Source organism: Octodon degus, unplaced genomic scaffold (genome assembly GCF_000260255.1).
Source record: "Octodon degus isolate 3935 unplaced genomic scaffold, OctDeg1.0 scaffold00084, whole genome shotgun sequence".
Taxonomy (NCBI): Eukaryota; Metazoa; Chordata; class Mammalia; order Rodentia; family Octodontidae; genus Octodon; species Octodon degus.
In genome coordinates this window covers 2,368,180-2,391,577 of record NW_004524660.1, presented here as the reverse complement: position 1 = coordinate 2,391,577, position 23,398 = coordinate 2,368,180, and the positions used below count along the sequence as shown (strand labels likewise).

The 23,398-nt window shown below is 40.2% G+C and overlaps 1 protein-coding gene across 3 annotated transcripts in view; it reads right to left on the bottom strand.

Annotated features, from left to right (window-relative positions):
• Sort1 (sortilin 1) overlaps window positions 1–23,398 on the bottom strand; it is a 113,242-nt gene that overhangs the window by 43,291 nt on the left and 46,553 nt on the right. For 2 of the 3 annotated variants that reach the window (XM_023721689.1, XM_023721690.1), the window contains exons 1-2: window positions 13,948–14,004; window positions 12,394–12,467 (exon numbers count right to left, since the gene is read on the bottom strand). In XM_023721689.1, coding sequence (XP_023577457.1) covers window positions 12,394–12,425 — 32 coding nt within the window. In that variant the 5' untranslated portion in view covers window positions 12,426–12,467; window positions 13,948–14,004. Of the gene's footprint in view, window positions 1–12,393; window positions 12,468–13,947; window positions 14,008–23,398 lie in introns of those variants that run through there. The other variant, XM_023721688.1, reaches the window with a different exon arrangement.

Below are 23,398 nucleotides of genomic sequence, written 5' to 3'. Positions count from 1 at the left end.
ATTTTTTTTTTTTTAATTTTGGTGGAATATTTAATTAAATGAAGCAAAGATTTGCTTCTTTAAAATTATTATTCACATTTGAGGACTATCAAAGGGTACTAAAACATAAGGAAAGAGAACATTACAAAAGTATAAGTTGAAAGGGACCAGGGAGATAACTCAGTAGAATAAGTGCTTGTCTGTCAAATGCAGGGTCTTAAGTTTAATCCCCGGTTCTGCAAAAAAAAAATATATATATATAAGTTAGAAATAATCCTCCAAAAGCATGAACCAAACTTTTGGACAAATGGATTAGTAGATGTGTACAGTGTTTCACCCCACAACAGCAGAATACACATTCTTGGGGGCCTGCCCCTTAGCTCAGTTCTTTAAGTGGCTGCTTCAACAAAGCAGTCAGGCTCAGGTTGCTGTGGTTCAATCCCCACAATTCAAGCCAGCCAAACCTGCCTGAAGGCATTGGGAGGAAAAAAAAAAAAAAAGAATACACATTCTTCTCAGCTGCACATGGGATGTTCTTCAAAATAGACCACATACTAACTCATAGAACGTGCTTAAGTAAATGCAAAGGAATAAAAATTATCTCATGCATATTATCAGACCATAGTGCAATAAAATTGGAACTCAATGGCAAAAGAAATCAAGAATTTCATAAACACATGGAAATTAAATAGTATCCTCCTGAAAAATCAGTGGGTCACTGATGAAATTACAGAAGAAATTAGACAGCATACGAGAATTTATGGGACACAATGAAAGCAGTTGTAAGAGGGAAATTAATAACAGTAAATACTCATATAACAAAAACAGAGCAAATGCAAACAATTTAATGGTGAACCTCAAACTTCTAGAAAAAGAAGAACAGGCTAAGACAAAAGCTTGTATGAGGGATAAAATTAAAAAAGATCAGAATAGAAATTAATGCGGGAGACTAAGAAAACAATACAAAGAATCAATGAATCATAGAGTTAGTTCTTTGAAAGATTAAATAAAATCAACAAACCCTTACCTAACCTTATGAAAAAAGGGGAAAGGGTCAAATCTATGCAATTAGAATGAACGGGGAAATCATGAAGGACCCTGCAGAAATCCAGAAGATCACCTATACCTATTTTGAAAACATATATTCTAGTAAGATGAAATGAAGAAAAAGACAGAGTCCTAGATACATATGAATTACCAAAGTGAATCATGAAGATATAAAAATCCCAAATAAACTAATATCAATAAAGTCAAAGAGGGGCAGGGGAGATGGCTCAGTAGGATAAGCGCTTGATGGGCAAACGCCAGGATCTGAGTTTCAATCCCCGGTTCTGCCAAAAAAAAAAACAAAAAAAAACAAAAACAACAACAACAACAAAAAATAAAGTCAAAGATATAATTAAAAAATACTAACAAAGAAAAAACCTAGGCCCTGACAGATTCACTGCTGAATATAACAAGAAGTTTACAGAAGGCCTAACACCTTCTTAACACTAGTTCTCAAACTCTTTAATGAAGTTGAAAGGGAAGCAATACTCTCAAATTCATTCCTAGAAGCAAGCATTATCCTGACACCAAAACTGGAGAAGGACCCAACTAAGAAATAACCTATGCGTTAATCTCCCTATTGAACATAGATGCAAAAATTCTCAATAAAATCCTGGTAAACAGAATGTGGCAAATCATCAGAAAGATTATCTACACCACTACCAAGTGGGATTCATCCTAGGGATGCAGGGATGGTTCTGCATACATGAATTAATAAATGTAATATATCATATGAACAGAACCAAGGACAAAAATCATATGATCATCTTAATAGATGCAGAAAAAAACTTGACAAAGTATAACGCCCATTCATGATAAAAACCCTACATAAAACTGGAGTAGATGGTCTTTATCTCAAGCTGATAAAAGCCATTTATGACAAGTCAACAGCCAACATCATACTCAATGGGAAAAAAATGAAAGTTTTCACTCTATAAGGATATCTACTGTCTCCACTCTTACTCAACGTAGTCCTGGAAACTTTAACCAGAGCCATTGGACAAGAGAAAGAAATAAAAGGAATGATAGGAAAGGAAGACATTTAATTATCATTACTTGTACATGACATGATACTCTCCATAGAAGACTCCAAAAGCTTCACTAAAAACCTGCTACATTAAATAAGCAAATTCAGTTGCATAGCTGGATATAAAGTCAATAGTCAAAAAAAAAAAAAAAAAAAAAAAAAAAAAAAAAAAACACCAAAACAATAGCATTCCTGCACATGGATAACAAATTCACTGAGAGAGAAATCAGGGAAACATCTTTCACAATAGCATCCCCCTCTCCCCACAAAGAACCCCCAAACAACCTAGGAATCAATTTAATGAAGGATTCAAAACTACAGTACTCTGAAAAAGGAGACTGAAGTGGATATCAGAAAATAGAAAGAGATCCCTTGCTCTTGGGTAGGAAGAACCAATATGGTGAAAATGAAACAGACTGGAAGATGCAGAAACAACTCAGACATACTCAGCCACCTTATCTTTCACAAAGGTATCAAACACATTCATGGAAAGAAAGATAGCCTCCTTAAGAAATGGTGCTGGAAAAACTGGCTCTACCCATGTTTGATAGGTTCTGGCCCTAGTATGAATTGCTGAATTATTATGGTGGTCATCCAATATGGCTGAAGCCCTTAAAGCAACAGCTCATCTTCACAGGGAGCACCTGAACTCTTCTCCAACTCAGCCCAGGGTGCCATTTCCTTTCACCCTTCCCACCACCTCAGGGAAGCCCCAATCAGCTCCTCAGGTATATCTAAATATCCCCTTCAACTCCGCCCCTGAGAAAAGGCCATAGAAGCCTCAGCCTCCCTTTGTTCCAATCCAGAGAATTCCTTATCTTCCCAAATTGTCTCTGTGTCCTCCAAGATAATGAAGCCCCTTTCCCTTTATAATAAAGCCCCTTTCCCTTTTTCTTTCTGCCTGTTTCTCTGCTGTGACACCATCGAAAATCTATCAATGTTGAGGATTAAAATTGGGCCCATATCATTCACTATATACTAAATTCAAAATGGATCAAAGATCTAGATATTAAAACAGAAACATTAAATCTGCTGAATGATAGAACAGGTAAAACTCTTGAAGACACTGGTGTAGACAAAGACTTTATGAGCAAAACTCCAATTGGTCAGGAAAAATCAAAGATTCACCAACCCAATCTTATTAAAAAGCTTTCACAGAGCAAGAGAAACCACCAACAGAGTGAAGAGACAATTCACAGTATGGGAAAAAACATTTGTCTTCTGTTCTTCAGACAAAGGATTACTATCAAGAACATATAAAGAACAACAACAACAAAAACCAACCAAACAAACAAAAAAACCCCAAAAAACAAAACCCCAAACTTCCTAAATTTAAAGACCCAATCCAAAACATGGGCATCTGAGATGAACACACATTTCTTATATGAAAAAATACAAATAGCAAATAGATATATGAAAAACTATTCAACATTACTGGTCATTTGAGACATGAAAACTAAAACAACAGAGATTCCATCTCACCCCAGAAAGAATGGCTATCATCAAGAGATAACCAATAGAAATGCTGGCTGTGGGGGAAAAGAAACCCCTCTCCATTGTTGGTGGGAGTGTAGACTGGTGCAAACACTGTGGAAATCAGTGTGGAGATTTCTCAGAAAACTAGGATTGGAGGACCCATTTGACCCAGCTATTTCCCTCCTGGATATTTTCCTAGGAGAATTACAAACATTGTATCACAGTGATATATGTGCACCTATGTTTATAGCAGTACAATTTGTAATACCTAAATTTTGGGAACAACATAAGTACCCATCAACCAAGGAATGAGTATAAAAGACACGTTCTTTTTATACAGTGGCATATTACGCAGCCAAAAAGAAGGATAAAACTGAAGTGGAAGACCCAATACTATTATGGACTACTGGACTCTTTTAGAATATTTTGCTGAGTTAACACACTTATAATATTCAAATAATGGAACTTAACAAAAAAAGGGGATACAAATGAATGTTCATTTTGTATCTGTGTATTTAAAATGGTTAGGATAGATATATAGTTACATTCTCTTAATGAATAGGGGGATTTGTTCTAATAGTGTTTGTAAATAGGATATCATGTCCACATCTTGTATAGCAATTAACCACTAGGAATGTATGCAATGTGTTAATTATTGAAACTGTCCTACCAATTTGGTTTGAAAGTGTCTCATTGCTATTTGTTTCTCAATAAAATTATGGGGGGAAAAAGGATAAAACTGAATACTTTCGTATGTAAAGGGATGCAAACAGAGACCATAACTTATACGTGAAATAAAGTGCATGTACATGCACAACATTGTATTGTCTTCCTAATACACATACACGCACACACACACACACACACACACACACAAACATACACACAGAATAGTTAAGATAGTTATACTACTAATTTCTCCTAGCTCACTGAAAAGCCAGGTTTATGCTAATACTGTTTGGACAACTAAATGTCTTCATCTTGTACTCAGTAACTAATCTAAAGATAACAATATGCAATGCATTAACCATTGATACTGTTCTATTAGCTTGTTTTGAAGTTTTTTTTTTCTCTTTAACAGAAAAAAAGAAAAAAAACAATTTTAATAACACTTTTATGAGTCAATCTGAATATCTGTGTCTTTACAGTTTTCAAAAATAAATATAACTTCTGTGTATATTTGTGGTGTAAATATGAATTTTCACATTTGTAATTCAAGACAATAAGGTTAAAGTGCAAATATATGTGGAATAGAGCTTGTCTTCCATCCAAGTACTAACCAGGCCCAACCCTGCTTAGCTTCCAAGATCAGCAAGATCAGGTGCGCTCAGGGCGGTATGGCTGTAAACTAGAGCTTGTCTTAATCCTCTCGGTGTACAACAGAACACCTCAGAGTAGGTGGTGCACAAACTACTGACTTTTGTTTCCCCCACTTTTGGAGGCTGAGAACCCATGGCCAGGGCACCAGCAAATGTGCTATCTGGTAAGCGTCCACTCTCTGGTTCACAAATTGGCATCTTGTCACTGCCACCTTGTAAGGGAGAATGGCCATGGGGGTTCCCTGGTATCCTTTATGAAGGCTCAGCTCTCACATCATTTGTGCCTAACAAATGCCTCAGAATCCTATCAGACTGGATTTTAGCATACGAATTTGAGGGGAGCTTGTAGCATCCTATCCCTAGCCTGTAGCATCCTATCCCATCCTCAAACACTCAGCCTGTAGCATCCTATCCCTAGTCTCACAAGACTGACGTGCTTCTCACATGTGAGATTTACAATGTTCTAGCAACCCTAAAAGTCTTAACTTCACCCTCGTATCAGTTCAAAAAGTCTAATATCCATAGTGTTACCTGAATATTGTCTGAATCAGACATGATGGAGACCCACGAAATGACTCATCCTGAAGCAACCTCCTCTACCCATGAACCTACGAAACCAAACAAGCTAAATAAATAAGCCTCCAAAATAAAATAAGCCAGGCACGGGATAGATGGTTCTGTTCCAAAAGGGAGAAACAGGAAATAAAAGGGATCTCATGACAGTCTAGTCACAAGGCAAATTCTATGAGACATCAAGGTGCAAGAATAATCCTCACTGGTTTAGTGCTCTGTCCGATGCACTTTGCCAGGCAGGGGCAGGGCCCCCAAGATCTGGGTGGCCCTGTGCCCAAAGGCTTGGGTGGAAGTCACCTGGCTATTGTAAGCAAGGTGACGTCTCATTTCTCCATTTTGAAACTGAGGAGGCAGCCTTGATCTCTGAACTGTATTGGGGACCGTTCTCTCTTGTCTTGAAGAACAGTACATGTTTACAGTGGTCCTTCCCCCATCGAAGTCAAGAAATGCGGCAGCCTTTTTTTCATTCCTATCTGTCTCCTTCATTTTTAAGTTCAAACTGGCAGCCTTCCTGCTGGGTGGCTGAGTGTGTGGCTGACACCCATACTAACCTGTTTGTTTGTTTGTTTGTTTATTTATTTATTTTTCCTCTATTTAGGACAGAGTCTAAAGGGTCTACAGGGTCTCACTACGTACATCAGACTCTAGTGATTCTCCTGGTTTCAGCCTCCCAAGTGCTGGGATTACAGGTGCGCGACACCACGTCCAATCTCAGTCGCTGTCTCAGAGTGCCCAGGGGCAGGGCCGGAACAGCAAGCAGGGGATCAAACTCCAACTGCTGTGCTCTGCCAAAAAAGGCGCTTTAGTCCGCTGAGCTATCAGGTTGGTCCCTCAAATGGTCTCCTGACCACATTGTTAGTGTTCACGATTTTTGTGAAATGGACAGACTGAGAATCTTTCAAATTCTGCATCCCTTTTGCTTAACAAAGCTTTGAGTTTTCACTAATTGGGAAAGTTCATACAGATGACCATCATCACTCACAATTCTGAATTTGTAAATTTACCTACCAGTTCAAATTCATTTGTGAGCCCAAAACCAATACCATGGTGCTTTCACAGTTATATGAAGACATTCACGAAGCAACAAAAAACCCCAGTGCATATGTTCCCAGCTGAGGTCAAATGAGGAGGCTCTGTCCTCTTGTCTCAGCTTTTATATTGTGAACAAGAATCCGTGTTGTGGCCTACTGAGGATCACGTTTTCACATTTCTGAATCTTTTTACTGGAGGCTTTGCTGTTTCAAATGGCCTCCACACAGGGCGTTGCCTGCTCTTTGGTGTTTCCGAGCACAGGATAACTATGCTAAGCCTCATGAGGAAATGCTTTTGTTAGATGGGCTCCATCTGGGCGAAGGCTGTAGTGGCCATGAGTGCAAATAGCACATATATTCTTTAAACAGAAATACATACAAAACGTGGCTATGTATCCATCAGCTGACAACTGTGCTCAGAGAGCTGCAGAAGATTAATCCTGCATTTTCCCGAGAAGCAATGGCTCAGTATTCACAAATTTAGTCAACTTTATAGTACAGAACTATCATAAACAAAAACACCCAAGTGCACCGAGGCTTCCAGTTAAAAGGCCAGTTAGGAAGATGGACCTTATCCAAATGTGCCAGAGGAATCACAGCCCTGAAACACCCACCAGGCAAAAATGGCAGACTTTAAATTTACATAACACTTAACTGCCAATATTTCAGTTTGTTTTTTTTCACTGTCTGACATTTTGTGTATTTAATATTTTGTTTTTTCATTATTACAAAAACACACACTTTCTTTAGAAATGTTGAAAATACAAGTGAAAAAAGATAATAAGATATACAAATAAAATCATAGAACTTTTAATCAAGGAATATGAGCATCTTAGATCCTTACATATTTTGCATTAAGAAAAGTCTAAAAATGTTGTATTAAAGGAAATCTGCTAACATTATACATTTAAATAAACTTTAGAAAAAGCAGGGAAATGTATTCTGTAAATGTAACTTAAGCCAACCTTGTACTGAAATACGCAGCCACTGTTAAGACTATACCAGAGTGAAAAATGAGCTGAGCACATCACTGCTGTCACGCCACGTCTCGGGAGGTCTTCCGCACCAGCATCCTGCACCAGTCGTACAACTGCACGTTATCTTTATTTTGTTTCTTTTTCTTTTCTTTTTTTTTTTTTTTTTTTTTTTTTGCAGTACCGGGGATTGAACTCAGGACCTTGCTCTTGCCAGGCAAACACTTATTCTACTGAGCTATCTCCCCAGCTCTCTATTTTGTTTCTTAAAATCTCAAGCAACATCTTAAAAACTTAAGTTGACTATGGAATAAACTTTTGTGTGAGCTCTCTTAAGCGATTCCTTTTTTTTTTTTTTAACATTTTTTTTTTTGTGTGTGTGTATGTGTGTTTATTTATTTTTTTTGTGGCCAGCTCAGCCCACCAGGGGGCGGGGCTGGCTGGCATGTGGTGCTGGGGGATTGAACCGCGGTCCCTGTGCTTTGCTAAGCTTGTTCTAAGTAGGTGCTTTAGACCACTGAGCCATCTCACCAGCCCCGAGATTCCTTTATTAGTTTTCAAAATCTGATCAACTCTTAACAGAAAATGAAAACCAGAAATGACCCACCACAGTTTTGTAATCAGGTGCAGTATTTTGGTGTAGAATAATGCTTACATTTATATCACTATGTAGATTTTAACACTGAAAAGTCAGATTCAAGAAACCATAAAAAAAGAAGATGAAAATATCTTTTACTTACCAAAAATCAAATTGTCACCTGAAATATAACTAGTTTTTTAAAACTTTACGAAACCAATATACTTTATAATCCATTATATAAACTAATATTCCTTAATAGAGAATTAGAATTTATACTTATAAATTCTACTCCAACACAATTCCTTTATTTTATTTTTTCTGTATTTTAAGACGGTGTCTACAGGGTCTCACTACCTGGATCGGACTTGTAGTGATCCTTCTGTTTTCAGTCTCCCAAGAGCTGGGATTATAGGCACACACCACCACACTCAGTCTCAATTGCTGTCTCAGTGTGCCCTGCGGTGGGGCTGGCACAGCATGCCGGGGATCAAACCCTGGCTGCTGCACTCTGCCTAAGCAGGCGCTTTAGTCCGCTGAGCTATCAGGCCGGCCCACAATTCCTTTAAGTTGATGATATTAATATAGTCTCTCAATTTTATTGAATCATTAATGTCCTCGGGACTCTATTTTCTCCTAAATACTTTAACAATTGGTTTTTCAGAAGCTAAAACCAGGATATTTTTTCTAACTCTGTATATATATAACAGAAACAACCTCCATCCAGTCCTGGAACCTTCATGCCCTACCACATACAGCCCGTGGTATATAATTAGCATATATATATCCTAAATAAACTTTTGATAATATAAGAGTTAGTAGACAAAGGTAATCTGATAAATGATATAGTCAATGCTGTGAAAAAAGAAGAGTCTACAAAGTGTATGTATGTACGTATGTACATATGTATGCATGTACTTTTTTTGAGACAGGGGCTCACTACGTAGCTTAGGCTGGTTTTGAATCCACTACACAGTCTGGGTTGGCCTTAAACTTGTGAGCTCCTACTTAAGCCTCCTGAGTACTGGGATTACAGGTGTACCACCAAGCCAGGATAGGGCTTTTAAAAATTTTATTTATTTTGGTATTCGGAGTGAATTCAGTAGTTTTCATTTTATTTGTAAGTGCGAGACAGAAGCATGTGGAGGACCTGCTTGATTTTGGCCAAGCCGGCCCAGATCAAGAAGCAACAAGGCATGTTTAGGGTTTCTGCCTGAGCTCTGAAGGAGGGCAAATCAGACTTCTTGTCACAGCAGGGAAAAAGTAACGTTCAGAGAGATGTGGTTACAACAATAACACTGCTGTGCAACATGAAGAAAAGTAACTTGGGAAACACATACTAGGTCAAAACCAAATAGGACTGTTCTCTAGTAAAGCACATATTAGGAGAGAAGAGTCTCAAAGGAACAAAGAATGAAAAAGGGCCGAGGCAAGTGGGTATTAAACAGTAACAGTGATACCAGCTGTTTGGTTTTATTTAGTCTTAGGCACAATATTGAAAGGCGAAAAGATGAGGAGAGTTATGAAAACAGTTATGAGTCTGATTCAGGAAGACAGGTCTAATTCTAGCAACATAACCAAGGAGTAATGTACCGAATAAGTAAATTCTGAAAGCAAGTGAGAAATGACAAAAACAGCTCATCCGTTAGGTGCAGATTAGTCCACCTCAAGAGGAGAGTTCACGAAATTGCCTTCAAGACACACAGACAGAAAAGAGAGGAAGTTTTTCATTTTCTACTAAGAAAATCCCCTGGAGATGAACATTCTTATGAAATAAATATTTGTGACAGTCATCACAGTAGCATTAGTTACAGTGAAAAATTAGGTATAATTTAACTGTCCAATGGAGTGATGAGTAAGTAAATTATGTCAATCTAACAAAAATGCGGGGTTACTAGCAGAAAGAGTGGTATGAGTGCTAACTCCTCAGAATGGTGTAGTGTGTGACACTAAGTGTTAGTGGCACTGATGTGTCGACAGGGTGGGGGTGGAGAAGCTATGGAAGAGTTAGGGGCTAGGCAATTACCTTTTGCCAGCTAGGGCTGTTCTACGACTGATAAAGTATGTGCCACCTGTGACACTGGAGCTAATAGCTAGGCAGCAGCTAACAGCACCAAGTTCCCACTCCATGCCAAATGCTGCAGAACATTTAAGCAGCAGGTCTGAGATGGGCGTCATTTCCTTCCCCCTTTTCCTCCCTCCCTCCTTACCTCCCTCCCTCCCTCTCTCCCTCCCCTTCCTTTCCTTCCCCCTGGTTTCAGTGCTGGGGACTGGAACCAGAACCTTCACAGAACTACATTCCCACATCATTTTTAACTATTTTGAGGCAGGACGGTCTTGTCAAGTCACTAAATTGCTCAGGGTGGGCTTGAACTTGTAATCCTCCTGCCTCTCTGCCTCCCACAGTGCTAAAATAAGACTTATGTCAGGAGGCCTGGCATTATTGTTCTTTTATAAATAACAGGAAAGATCCAGGAAGTTAAAGCACTTGCCCAAGTTCATTCTACTGCAAAGGACAGTGCTGAGGTTCAATCCCGTGCCTACTTGCCAAGAAAACTTGGCAGCTTTTTGCTGCTCTGTGTTGCTTCCAAATACCATACAGCCATATGACAACATTAAAGGGGAGCATCAACATAATAAACTGTAAATAAACTAAGATTACACTATGCTGCAAGGTGAGGCTTTGCTTTCCTGTAAAACTTCCAAATGTTGTAAAATATAATTGCATTGTTTTTAAAAGATAAATTGGCATGGAAAACTGCATCATGAGGTGAGATCTCATAATAGCAATGGTTCTTAAGTATTACAAAGTTATTAAAATAAACTTACAAAGTTTCATTAACATCTTCCTTCTAAAATGAAATTGTGTATGGCTAAAATGATTTAGTTACTACTCTAACTGAATAAACCAAGAACCTATTGTAGCCCTTTCTAGGCACTAGGATTCTATAATACATTGTCAATTCCATATCAAACAAACAAAATACATTATCAGGCTAAAAATTACAGAGAAGTCAAAGCACTAATTCATTCAATTAACATTTGCTGCTGTTTACTGTATCAGTCATTTGGCTAGACTCTGGGGAAGCGCAGATAGGCAAGAGCCTTGTCTCCAGGGCACTCACAGCAATTCCAAGTTCTGTCATAGCCTCAAGGTAAATATAGTTTATTTTAAGCCAAGAGCATTGTGTTGAAGGGCAGGGAGCTCTGGCTCAAGGCCCAGGAGTAGCAGTAAAGGACCACATCTACTTGGAAAGAGAAGGCGGGATAATTCACTTCAGAGCCTCACCATGAGCTCCCTTTCACATGGGCCAAGACCCACAGTCAAATAAAGAACCCTGAGAAGTGGGGAGTGGTGGCACATGTCTAGAGTGCTAGCACTCTGGAGGACGAGGCAGGAGGACTGCAAGTCAGAGCTCAGCTGGGCAACTTAGTGGCTTAGCAAGACCTTTTATTAAAATAAAAAATCAGGCTCTGGATATAGTTCAGGATGAATAAGAACCCTTATAAACTAACATGACTCCTTGGAGGCACTCTGGTCCTGGGATAGCATTCATTACTTGAGGTGTCATTATTTCTTTAGGTTTCTTGGAGGAGGGGAGAATGGGATAGACACAAAGATGGAAGAGATAACCAGTAATTTTGGGGAGCTAGCTAGTCTTGAATCTTATTGTTAAGGAAAGAACTTACAAGGCTGTGCCTCTGAGAAAACAACTCCAAACACAAATGTCACAGAAAACATGTTCCTGTTGCCATTACCAGTGTGGACTCTATTGAGTACTCTGGTTGGTCTGACCTGAGCACCTGTTCCTTACCTAAAAACAATCACCTGAGAATCTCCATCTTACAGAGAAACAATCTGTCTAGACTTTAACATTTTCTATAGGGGTCGGGGAGATGGCTCAGCGGAACAAGCGCTTCTCTGGCAAGCGCGAGGACCTGAGTTCAATCCCTGGTTCCGCAAAAAAAAAAGAAAAAAAAAAAAAAAAAAAAAAAAGAAACAAACATTTTCTATAAATAATGTGTGTTTGGAACGTACAATTAAGATTTTAATTTTAAGGATATTTGTAAAAATTCTCTGTTCATAATAGAGGCATAAAATCCACACTACCTTCCTTCAAGTATCTGTAAATCAACATGAGCGCTCACTTCCACATACTGCCTTCATCCTCCTCTCCTGCTCTCCCCCTCAGTCAGGCTGACCCCATCTCCTTGGAAGCACGACCCGCAGGCTGCTAAGCAGACATTAAGAAGTAGGCTGATCGTGACAACTTCAGATGGTCAGAAGATCTTTTAAATCAACCATTAGAGTCCACTTTTCTCAGAGAAGGGAGAGTGTACTTTCCTAATATATTTGTCACAGCCCTCTAATACATATCAGTGATCTCACCTTCGATATAACTTGGACTGTCCAAAGGTCATAATTACCAGTGGTACATGGAAGGTAGTCAAGACTAGAATAACCTAGAGAAAAACAAAAGCATTCCATCAACAAGAAAGCTACTCCAAAGACATGCTGGTGTATGATGAAACTAAACCACACTTGCAATATTGGTCACTTTGTAGCAGATTGTATCACAGTAATATATATAGTTTTTAAATGAGGACAGAGTTCCTCAGACTTATTGTTATATGTCCAGATACCCTCAACAAACTTTGCTGGGATTGTACCTCTTCCCCGTACCTGAGGCAGTGCGACAGAACTAATCAAATACACATTACAGTAAAGGAGAATTTAACTACCTTTGTATCCAAATTCTCACAAGACATTCTTGGCAAGAACTATCTTTTTTATTTTTCTGCCTACAGAGGTTCAAATACTGTGAAGCATGTTACTGTGGTACATGTGTCCACCCTATTCTTCCTGCTGTTAGTTCTCCATGAAATTCATTTTATAAATAATTATTTCTTAAAAGTATATGATAGAAAAGACCTTGGTTAGATTAGTATTGCAGTCTAAGGAGTCTCAAAAGCCATATAAGAAATTTTAGAGATATCAACTATCTTATCCAAATAGATAAATTGCGAAAATTGCAGTTATAACCCAAATTTTAGAAGAAGTTGAGAAAGAAAAAATTCTACTGAAAAATTTAAAACTAATTAAGATAAGAACTTGTTTTCCAAAGCCAAAATGTATTTCTTTAAGCTTCTAATATAGTTATTGTGTGACTCAAGCCCATGAATACTGGAACATGGGGGAGGCATGTGACACGGCTCTTGCCCCTTTTCAGGCATGTAACAACAGAACCGACCCCCCAAGATCCATGCACCCTCAGCATGCCAGCTTAGGAGGGTGTCACCTGCATAGCACGAGGGACAAGGAGCTGACTGCCTCCTTCCTCTCCCCCAGTCCTGGCAGTAGTTCCTTTCTAAATGGACAGGGACAGCAGACTTGAACACCCAAGGCTGCCAGAATTATTTAATACAACTGTGGGAAAGGATATAGAAAAAACAGCGTAGGGGACAAAACGGCAAGACAGGTACTGCGCCTCTTCTGCTTCTACACTGAGGTTTTCCCAAGTATGGTCTCAGCACTCAGCACCGTCTTCCCTTTCTTCTGCTTGCTCATTTTGATACTAAGGAACTACTAAAGATTAAAATAGTGTCTACCTTGGCAGGGTGTGATGGGGCGCACCTGTGATCCCAGAACACTGCAAATTCAGGGTTGGCCTGGGCTAGAGTGAGCTCAAGGCCACCCTGAATTACAAGTGAGACCCCAACTCAAAACACAAAAAAGTCTAATGTCCTGGAAGTTAGGAAGAAGGAGATAAAAGATATTCCCAGTTTTAAGGCAAAACCAAACCAACTACAACTTTCTGAGAGTCTGTCCTGTAAACGTGCATTTGCTCCAGTTGAGGCTGAAAACTGCTTTGGAAAGTAACGAAATGTAGTGCTTCCACCCCGGTCTCCATCCTCTTACTGGACTGAAATAAATATTACTCACCCCAGTGCGGTCTCCAAGCCAGGATAAGGATACTGAGCCGCTGAGATCATCAAACACGTGCTGCGAAAGGAAGGAGAGCATGGAAGTCGTTTAGAAATGCCAGCCACTCTCCCCCAGTTTTTGACTTCCTTATGTACTGCAGCATCTGATCCCTGTTCAGCATAATTAAGCTCATAACTACAAGGGAACACAGGTCCCCACAACAAAGTTTGGGAGAAACAAGATTTAATTACTTAACTGAACCACAAATAACTTAAAAATTTAAATTCCCTCTTACACAAAGCAAGCCAAGCAGATGAGTTTTCTGCACTGTACCAGATGGGGATATGGGACAGTCTAATTGCTTTCTTCAACATGACTAAATATAAAGGCAGAGCAAAGTATTCTTAGGATGCCTTAAAACAAGAGATCAGATCCCACAATGACAGACATAATTATAACCCAACCAGCATAGTTTAAATTTTTCTAAGCAGCTCTTCACAGTACAGCTGAATAGTTACCAGCCGATTCCTTCTGCTCCCAGGCTAACTCACCAAAAGGCCAAGAAACAGAAGTAAGGAGGCAAACAGCCTCAATTGATCTTTTTATTCAATAGCAGTAGCATAACATAATAATAAACTTGATTAAAACTGTGGTGGGAGACGGGAGCAAAAATGGGAAAGCTAGTGTATTATAGTCAATATTATAGTCAATACAGTACTCATGTTGAAATAGTTACTATAATAATGGTTATAGCCAGGTGTGGTGGTGCACGCCTTTAATCCCAGCTTACTTGGAAGGCTGAGGCAGGAAGATCATATGAGTTTGAGACCAGCCTGGGCTATGCAGGGTGATCAAGGCCAGCTTAAACTACACAGTGAGATAATGTCTCAAAAAAACCCCAAAACACAGCAAACAGACAAACAAAACCTCAAACCCCAAAAGTTGGTATGGTGTTCTTGGTTTTTTCCCAAGTGCTTTCTTTTTATGTTTATAAAATGCATATTTATCATAGACAATGTAGATAATTATGTGGAAGTACAATTTAAAAATGAAGGGGCTGGGGAGATAGCTCAGTGGTATAAGTGCCTGACTGGCAAGCACAAGATCCTGAGTTTGGTCCCCAGTACTGCAAAAAGAAAAAAAAGAAAAAATTATTTATAAACCTACCATAGATATTTCAGGTTAATATTATATAATCTTTTAGTTTATATCATTTTTATTAAGGAATAAAAATTACAAAAGAGGTAATACTTTCACTTGATAAAAAATTCTAACCATATATAAATTATATAATATATACACACAATGTCTATAACAAAAAGTAAAGGTCTTCCCCTTTTCTTGGCACATGTTAATTGCTCAGTTAATAGTTGTCATAGCTTGGGGTTTTTACAAGGAGAATAATATAATACAGAACACATTTTATAATAGCATTTTATAATGAATGACCTAAGAACCACATACAAGAAGTACAGGAAATCCATCCACATACATAAACACTAAGGACTCCGGCTGAGGGCTTAGATCCTAATATCCCACATGAGTCCAGCTGAAAACCTAGAACTTATAACAATGCCTCCCACAGGCCCAAGTGGAGGGCTACAGCCCGTGACAATGTCTTATGCAGGCCCACTTCATGGATCTGCTGGGAAGGCCCAGAGGTCAGTGGTGGAAGCTAGGAAGTCTATGCCGGCAGGATGAAAGATCTGTGCCAGCAGGCTGAGGGATCTGAACTGGAGCTAGGAAGCAACGCTCAAGGGAAGCACCAGAGCTCCCCCAAAATCCCACAGCCGTCCTCAGCAACAGTGCAGTCCCGAGCTCCTCCCACAAGGAGGAAAGCTGAGTTCCCTTCAGGAAAGCCAGCATGACAAGCTTCTGCATGAGGTGAGCAGTGCACCGTCTTCCCCTCCGGAGCCAGGAAGCAGTGCTTACGAGGAGGACCAGAGCGCCTCCAGAGCTCATCAGGAAAGCCAGCATGACAAGGTGCTCCAGCAGAACAGCCCGAGAGAACTAGCAGCTTCCCACAGCTCCAACAAGAGGCCGGGGAGATGGCTCAATAGAATAAGAGCTTGCCTGGCAGCTCAGCAGCCTAAGTGCCTGCCTGGCAAGTGCAAGGTCCTGAGTTTGATCCCTGGTACAAAAAAAAAGAAAAAAAAAAAAAAAAGAAGAAAAGCTGAATATTGGGCTGGGGAGCTGGCTCAGTGGAATAAGCGCTTGCCTGGCAAGCACAGGGGCCTGAGTTCAATCCCCAGTTCCACCAAAAATTAAAAAAAAAAAAAAAAAAAAGAGCTTGCCTGGCAAGCACAGGGGCCTGAGTTCAATCCCAGGTTCCACCAACCCCGCCCCCCAAAACAACAGCTCCAACAGCTTCTCCAAACAGCAGCCCTAACAGCGTTCCAGCAGCTCCCCCTGTTCTGCCTTCATGCTGCTGGCAACAACCCTCAGGTGGGCCTCCTGCACCCAGTGCCATGCTAGTTTAATTCAGCTGGGTATAGTAAGTTGCCCACCAGTTAGAAATCCACTACAACAGTTTAGCACAGTATATATTTCTTATTTATTTATGTATTCATATTTATTTATTTATTTATTTATTTTTTGGCGGTACCAGGGATTAAACTCAGGATCTTATGCTTGCCAGGCAGGCGCTTATGCTGCTGAGTTATATCCCTGGCCCCTGTAGTATATCTATTTCTTTTTTTTTTTTGTGGAACCGGGGATTGAACTCAGGCCCTTGTGCTTGCGAGGGAAGCGCTTATTCCACTGAGCCATCTCCCCGGCCCCTCTATTTCTATTAAATGTTGATGACACTTTTCTTCAGAAGAAGACATAGCTGAAGTTCTTAAAAAAAATTTAAACATATCTTGCTTTCCTAAACACGAAAAAGTCATCACAAGCAGAGGATGCTAACTTTATACTTCTCCGGACCCCTGTGCCTACCACAGAGATACTTTGCATACTCAAGAAGCATTTGTTGAAAATGATTATAATATATCCTTCCCAAACCATAAACTGAATCTCAAAATAGAACATGCCTACACGGTTGTATGCCAGCTACTCGGTCACTCAGGCCACCAATCCTCACAGAAGATACTAGACAGAACTCAAAACAAACAGTTTTGCTTATTTTCTAATTTTCTCTTGTGGTCCTCCAAATTCACCAATGCTATTTCCCCCTCGACTGAACGTACTTTTGAGATCAAAAGACCCTCCTGTACAAGCCCTGTAAGTTTTAAGTTAATGCCTCACACAGTGCTTGCTCAGTAAATGCTGGTTAACTCTCAAACACTCACGCGGAACTTTTTGCAGCCTCTGCAGGACAGAAGGGCTATTCATACATGGAGGCTTGCCAAGCATCTGAGAAAAAGTAGGCCTGCTAGAGACGCTTGGAACAAGAAGCTTACAAACTAACACAGCAGTGTGTCTTGTAAGATACAGCATCTTACACAAAGCAAGACCACATGTTCTCTGGAGTGAGGAGACAGCGTCTGAAATTACATCAATGAGTTCCTTGAGGAGCAGCAGGAATATCCGGAGCTCCTGCAAGCTCCAGACAGACCACATGTGCGAGCAGTCATCTAAACGTGGGTTATTTTTCCAAGGAAGGTTTTGATCACAACAACCAGATTAAATGAAAAATTCCATCAACCATGACCTGGCGCTCTCGGTTGTCACAATCTGGCCATAGTACAGTGTGTATGGAACCAGTCAGGACCTGCACCTTGTCCTTTCCAGGCAGCGCACTCCACACCTGACCCTTGGCGCACACCAGTACTTCCCTCACCTTCTTGTTGCTCAGGCACAGGGCAAGGACCACCAAATGGCACTAGCAGCCTTTGGCTTCACCTACACAACTGAAATGATAACTGACCCCATTCACCACTCAAAGAACTCCTTTGGAAATACAGACCAGGTCTATTACCTGTAATTGAGGTTTTCTGCTACCTGTAACCTATGTCCCTCCCACCATTCACCAATTAACATTTGCTTTTGAGAACATACAAACTGAAAACTTCATCTACAAGCAAATGTAACCGATGTGCTACATTTCAGTCTGTGACATGCTTATACTCCCAAAAGTAAATGGGAAAATGAAATCAGGTCTAACAGCATGAGCAGCACTATGGGAAAGAAAAGACGGTATGCAAGGACATGAATGCAGGAGAGACAAGGACCGGCAGTGGTGGCGAACCTCGGGCACACCTGCTGCAGCAGGCTGTTACGGCAGACGGCTCTAAAGGCTTGCGGGCACCGACACAGATCCACGCTACCCTGCTGGTGGTAGAACGGACACAGATGCCAAGAAAGGGTGGCTAACCTGCCCATGCTTAGTGACAATTCATTCTGTTAGCAAAGGTCATCAATTCTAACGTCTGATTTCTTATCATATCTAGCACAATTTACATTTGTCACTTTATATTGATACAGGGAGAAAAACTAGTCTCGGGTGGGTGACCTCCAAACCATATAGGGAACCTCCAAATAACAGAGAAAAACGATCTCTGGACCTGACCTGCACGAGTTCATGTTCTCTAAAACCAAAGAATGAATTTTAGGAACAAACGGAGGTTCTGAGCAGAATATATTTATTGAGAGAAAGAAAGCTCTTGTCCAAGAGAGGGACAGGAGGGGGACCTGAGCGGGTAGTTCCCCGGGAAGCTGTCTCTTCCAGGGACTTTTATAGTGTAAAACCATGCGGGGCTAAGGTAAAGAGAATGGGAACTCGCTTAGGTGGGCAGGAGGTGTGACAAAACTATGGTCAACCAATGGGATTACAAGCACCGTTGCTCAGGTAAAACTGATTAAATCCAGTATCAAATGGGAAAGCGAGTCACGTTGCAAGCGGGCATGAATAGGGAACAGGGTCTCTCCCTGTTGGGGGCTGGAATGCGGGACAGGGTCTCTTTCTGTTGGGGGTTGGGCTAGTGACTCAGGTCTTTCCAGGTGATAGATACCTATTTAGAATATAAATCCCAGGTGCTACTCTTTTAGCATTTGTTTGGCCTTTAGGTCTGGTTCACAGCAGGAGCATCTGCCCCTCCCACAGTTGCAGGGTAGCTTGTCTTTTGTGCTCTCTCTTTTAAGGGCCTGGCCCTGTCTGACTGCCTATTAACATTTTTATCTAATTTGTCTATCTATAACAATATCATAGTGGCATTTTTTATATTTAAAATCTAATTATAATAAGAATCCTATCTGTGCCCTCCCTATATTTTAGCAACATATAGTATGGTACAGATAGGCAGTCAACGAATATTAAATCCAGTTTTTAAAAGAGCTACTAGTGCAGCTCTATAAAGAAGGATGATGAAATAAAAACGAAGACCAAAATCACTAATTTCTTAATTGTAAAAATAACTATAAATTGTAAAATTTCTGTTCTGGGACAACTTCTGCCTCTGGCCAAGGGGAATAACAAGGGATAAGATCTGAAACAACTAAAAAAAAAAACAAAACCCCACAATATATGAAACAACGATTTTCAAGAACTGGACTCTCGGCATTGAAAAATGACAATTGCTGAAAAATAGGAAACGAACAATGAGGGTCCTACAACTGCCCCTAGCTAGATAGTTAGCTTGCTTTTTTTTTTGCGGTACAGGGGATTGAATTCAGGACCCTGCGCTTGCCAGATAAGCGCTTACTCTACTGAGCTATCTCCCTGGCCCTACCCCTAGCTTTCTACATGGGATTTCCAGGCTACAGTGCAGGGAAAGGGAAACCAAAAGAAATGAAATTGCCAGTGTACAGAAGCCCAAGTCAGAGTTCACAAGGTAAAAAACAACAGAGCCGAGTGCTACAGAGGGAGAGAACTCGAGGTCTGCAGAGGGCAGATTAGGACTTGAACTGTCTCCCAGTGGTTCAGTTATTGGAAATCTAAGCCTCCAACTGATGTGATAATGGTATCTGGAGATGGGTCTTTGGGAAGTAATGAGGCTAAGATGAGGTCCTGAGGTGAGCATCAGGGGCTCTAGAAAAAGAGGAAGAGGGGCCTGGAGCAACCGCCTGTAATCCCAGGACTGTAAAAGGCTGAGGCAGAAAGATCATCAATTCAAGCCAAGCTTGGGGAATATCGCAAGACTATCTCAAAGTAATGGGCTGGGGATATGGTTCAGTTCAAAGAGCCTGGGTTCAACCCCTACACACACACACACACCCCGGGCAAGAGGAGGAGGAGGAAGAGGGGGAAGAGCAGGAATGGGGGGAAGATCCTAGCTACCACACTTCCTCCACCCTACCATATGATACTCTCAGCCCCATTATGACACAAAAGGAGGTCCTCACCAGATCCCAGAGTCAGACCTCAGGAGCTCTTGGACTTCCCAGTCTCTGGAACTGTGACCTAGCTAAACTAGCCTGTTCTTCATAAATTACCTACTCTCTGATTCAGCTATAGCCACAGAAAACTGGCTAACATGACAGCTGGGGGCCCTCCCTAACCATAGCTAAGTCTTCAACTGAATACTGACCCAGACATGCATGTGAGGAAACTGCCTGAAACCAGGAAAGAATCAAGGACTACAGAAAACAATATTTAGGTCTTACACCGGACAAACACTAATTCCTGTTTCCAATAAGCACAGTAGAAAAAATTTATATTGTAAGTGAAATGAATATTCAGAAAAGTTTACCCCAGTAGTGGAGAAAAATTACCCCTAGAATAAATGCTGTTCTGCTCCCGCCTTAAAAAGCTTAAAAGCAAGACCAAAAAAGGATCAAACTGTTTCCAAGTAACCTATTTCCAGTAAAAATAGCTGTGAAAATATAAAAATAGCTCACATTCAACAAAACAAAATTCACAATATAGAACATTAAATCAAAAATAGGCATGCAAGAAACAAAAGAAACTGGATCCATAAGGAAGAGACAAATCAATCAAACTGACTCAGAAATAGCACAAATAATAGAATTAAAGCAAGGACATTAAAATAGTTATAACTGTACTCTATATGTTTAAAAATTAGAGAGGAGATTAGAATATGCTAAATAAAAATAAAAAAGATAACATTCTTAAGAGATCTAAATCTGGAGCTGGGGAGCTAACTCAGTGGGGAGCAAAGGCGTGTCAGGCCCAGGGTTCAATTTCTAGCAACCGTAAAATAAATAAATAAATAAATTAATAAAATAAAAAAGATATAAGTAGGACTTGAAGATACAAGAATTACAAGGTCTGATGAAAAATATGCTGGGCTAGGATAAACAGGAGGGCAGGCATTGCAGAAGAGATTAGTGACTTTGAAGACAAGATAAATATCTGAAGTCAACGCAGAGAAAATACAATGAGCGGAGCAGCACAGGTCTGAATAACAGCTTCGAGCATCCTACAGCTTATACAGTCTGTCTCTGAAGGAGGCTGGGGGAGGAACATACAGAAAAAAATTGATGAAATAGCAGTGCAAAATTCCTCACACGACCAAAACTCCAAAGCCTGAGAGTGAAGAAAGTCTCAAACTCCAAGCTCAAGAAACAACATGGTGGAAACTACCTTAAAGCTCATCACGTTCAAATTGTCTGAAACCAGTGATGGAGAAAAAGCTTCAAAATATCCAGAATATACTTACTTATAAGGGAACAAAGAGTAGTAGTAGACCTTTCCCTCGCCAGAAGCAGAAGCCAGAAGCCAGCAGGGCCCAGGGCCTAGTGGCACAGCGGCCCACTGTCGTCTCAGGTACTTGGGAGGCTTGCAGAGTGCATGAGCTCAAGACCAGCGTGCGTAACGTAAGCCTCTGCTGCAAAGACCAACCAACCAACCAACGCCCAGAAAATAGTGGAGCAACATTTTTTTAAGTATCAGCAAAATATTGTCAATCTATTAGTCTATGACTGAAAATGCCTCTTAAAAATGCAGGTTTCTGCATTTTCTATTGTTCCTCACTATTCTATGGTGGGGGTTTCTTTCTGAAGCTATAAGGGAAGGGACTACATCAGTGCAAAAGGTCTAAAAGGCAGCTGGGGCCCAACTTTTCTGCAAAATTAACCATTCTGGTCTCTGATTATCACAGATCAAAGCTCCTATGCTGGAGCTGGGGCTGGGGCGAGAGCTCAGCGGTCTAAGTGCCTGCCTGGCAAACACAAGGACCAGGGCTTGATCCCCAGTACCGTATGCCTGCTGAGTTGGCCACCAAAACTTGGTATAGGGGTGCATGCCTATAATCCCAGCTCCGGGGGAGCTGAGACAGGAGGACCACTATGAGTCTGAGCTGTGTAGTGAGACCCTGTACCAAATAAATAAATAAGATTTTTTTTTTTTTTTAAAGTACTTACGCTATTATCACAGTGCTTACCATCGCAGTTCAAGGTGGTCTTCTCTTCCTAGGTATTATTACCATAGTACTTACAGTTCCTTATATTATAACTATGTATATGTTTGTCTTCTCAAACTGTGCTATGACTTTTTTTCATTTTGCAGTGGGGATCAAGGCCAAGGCTTTGTGCAAGCTCGATGTGCGTTCTCCCACTGAGATACATCCCCAGATCTATGCTATGAATCCATAATGACAAACATCACCATCATCTGCTATAACCCATCAGGCCTAGTGCATACATTTTATTTTATTTTTTATTTTTGGTGGTACCAGGGATCAAACTCAGGACCTTGTGCCTACTGGGCAAGCACTTATTCCACTGAGCCGTCTCCCTGGCCCCATTGCACACATTTTAAATGCTGTAAAAATATCTCCATAAAGTCTATGGTATCTACAAACCTAGCTATCAACATTTTTGATCTATATATGATCTTATTTCTATCGTGGTTGCTAAAATAATAGGGTTTATTCCTTTCCACTGTTAAATGCTAGTATGCATTAATGGTAATCTTACTCCTCTCTTTCCCCTTATAATTAACATCAACTCCACACAGGTAAAATGAGTAAAAATGCATAAACACAAAGGCATTTAGAAGCACTGGCCACAGTCAGAGAAATTAAAATATTTGAGTATGAAAAAATAAAGGTCTGTATACTAAGATTTAAGCAAAGCTTACAAAGGTTGTAGCAGATGGTGGTAGGAGGCAGAGGTGCCGGCAGAACAAATAGGAACATACATGTACATATTTTGAAAAATTTCACAGGGTAACACAAATAAAATTTTATTATTGTTACCAACTAGTAAAATGTTAAGTATCTGAACACTTTGATGCTATTAAGCAATTGTTAAAATAAATAAGAATTTCAAGATTAGTATAAACAAAGTTAAAGTTGAAATAGAAGGAAAATAAAAAGACAAGGAAATATATTTGACGCTTTAGAAACCACTTCTACCTGAAAGGCCCAGAAAGCTGAGATAAGGCCACAGGATCACTTACACCAGTTCCCAGTAGTATACACAGTTGAGCAAAATGACCAATTGGCTCAACTGTTCTGATCAGGGCAAAGTATGAGGAATGAAAGAAATATGAGCAGACATTAAGCTCTGTGGCTAGAAAGAACTCAGAGGCTGAACCGTCCCCTTAGAAAGGGAAAAGGCACAGTCT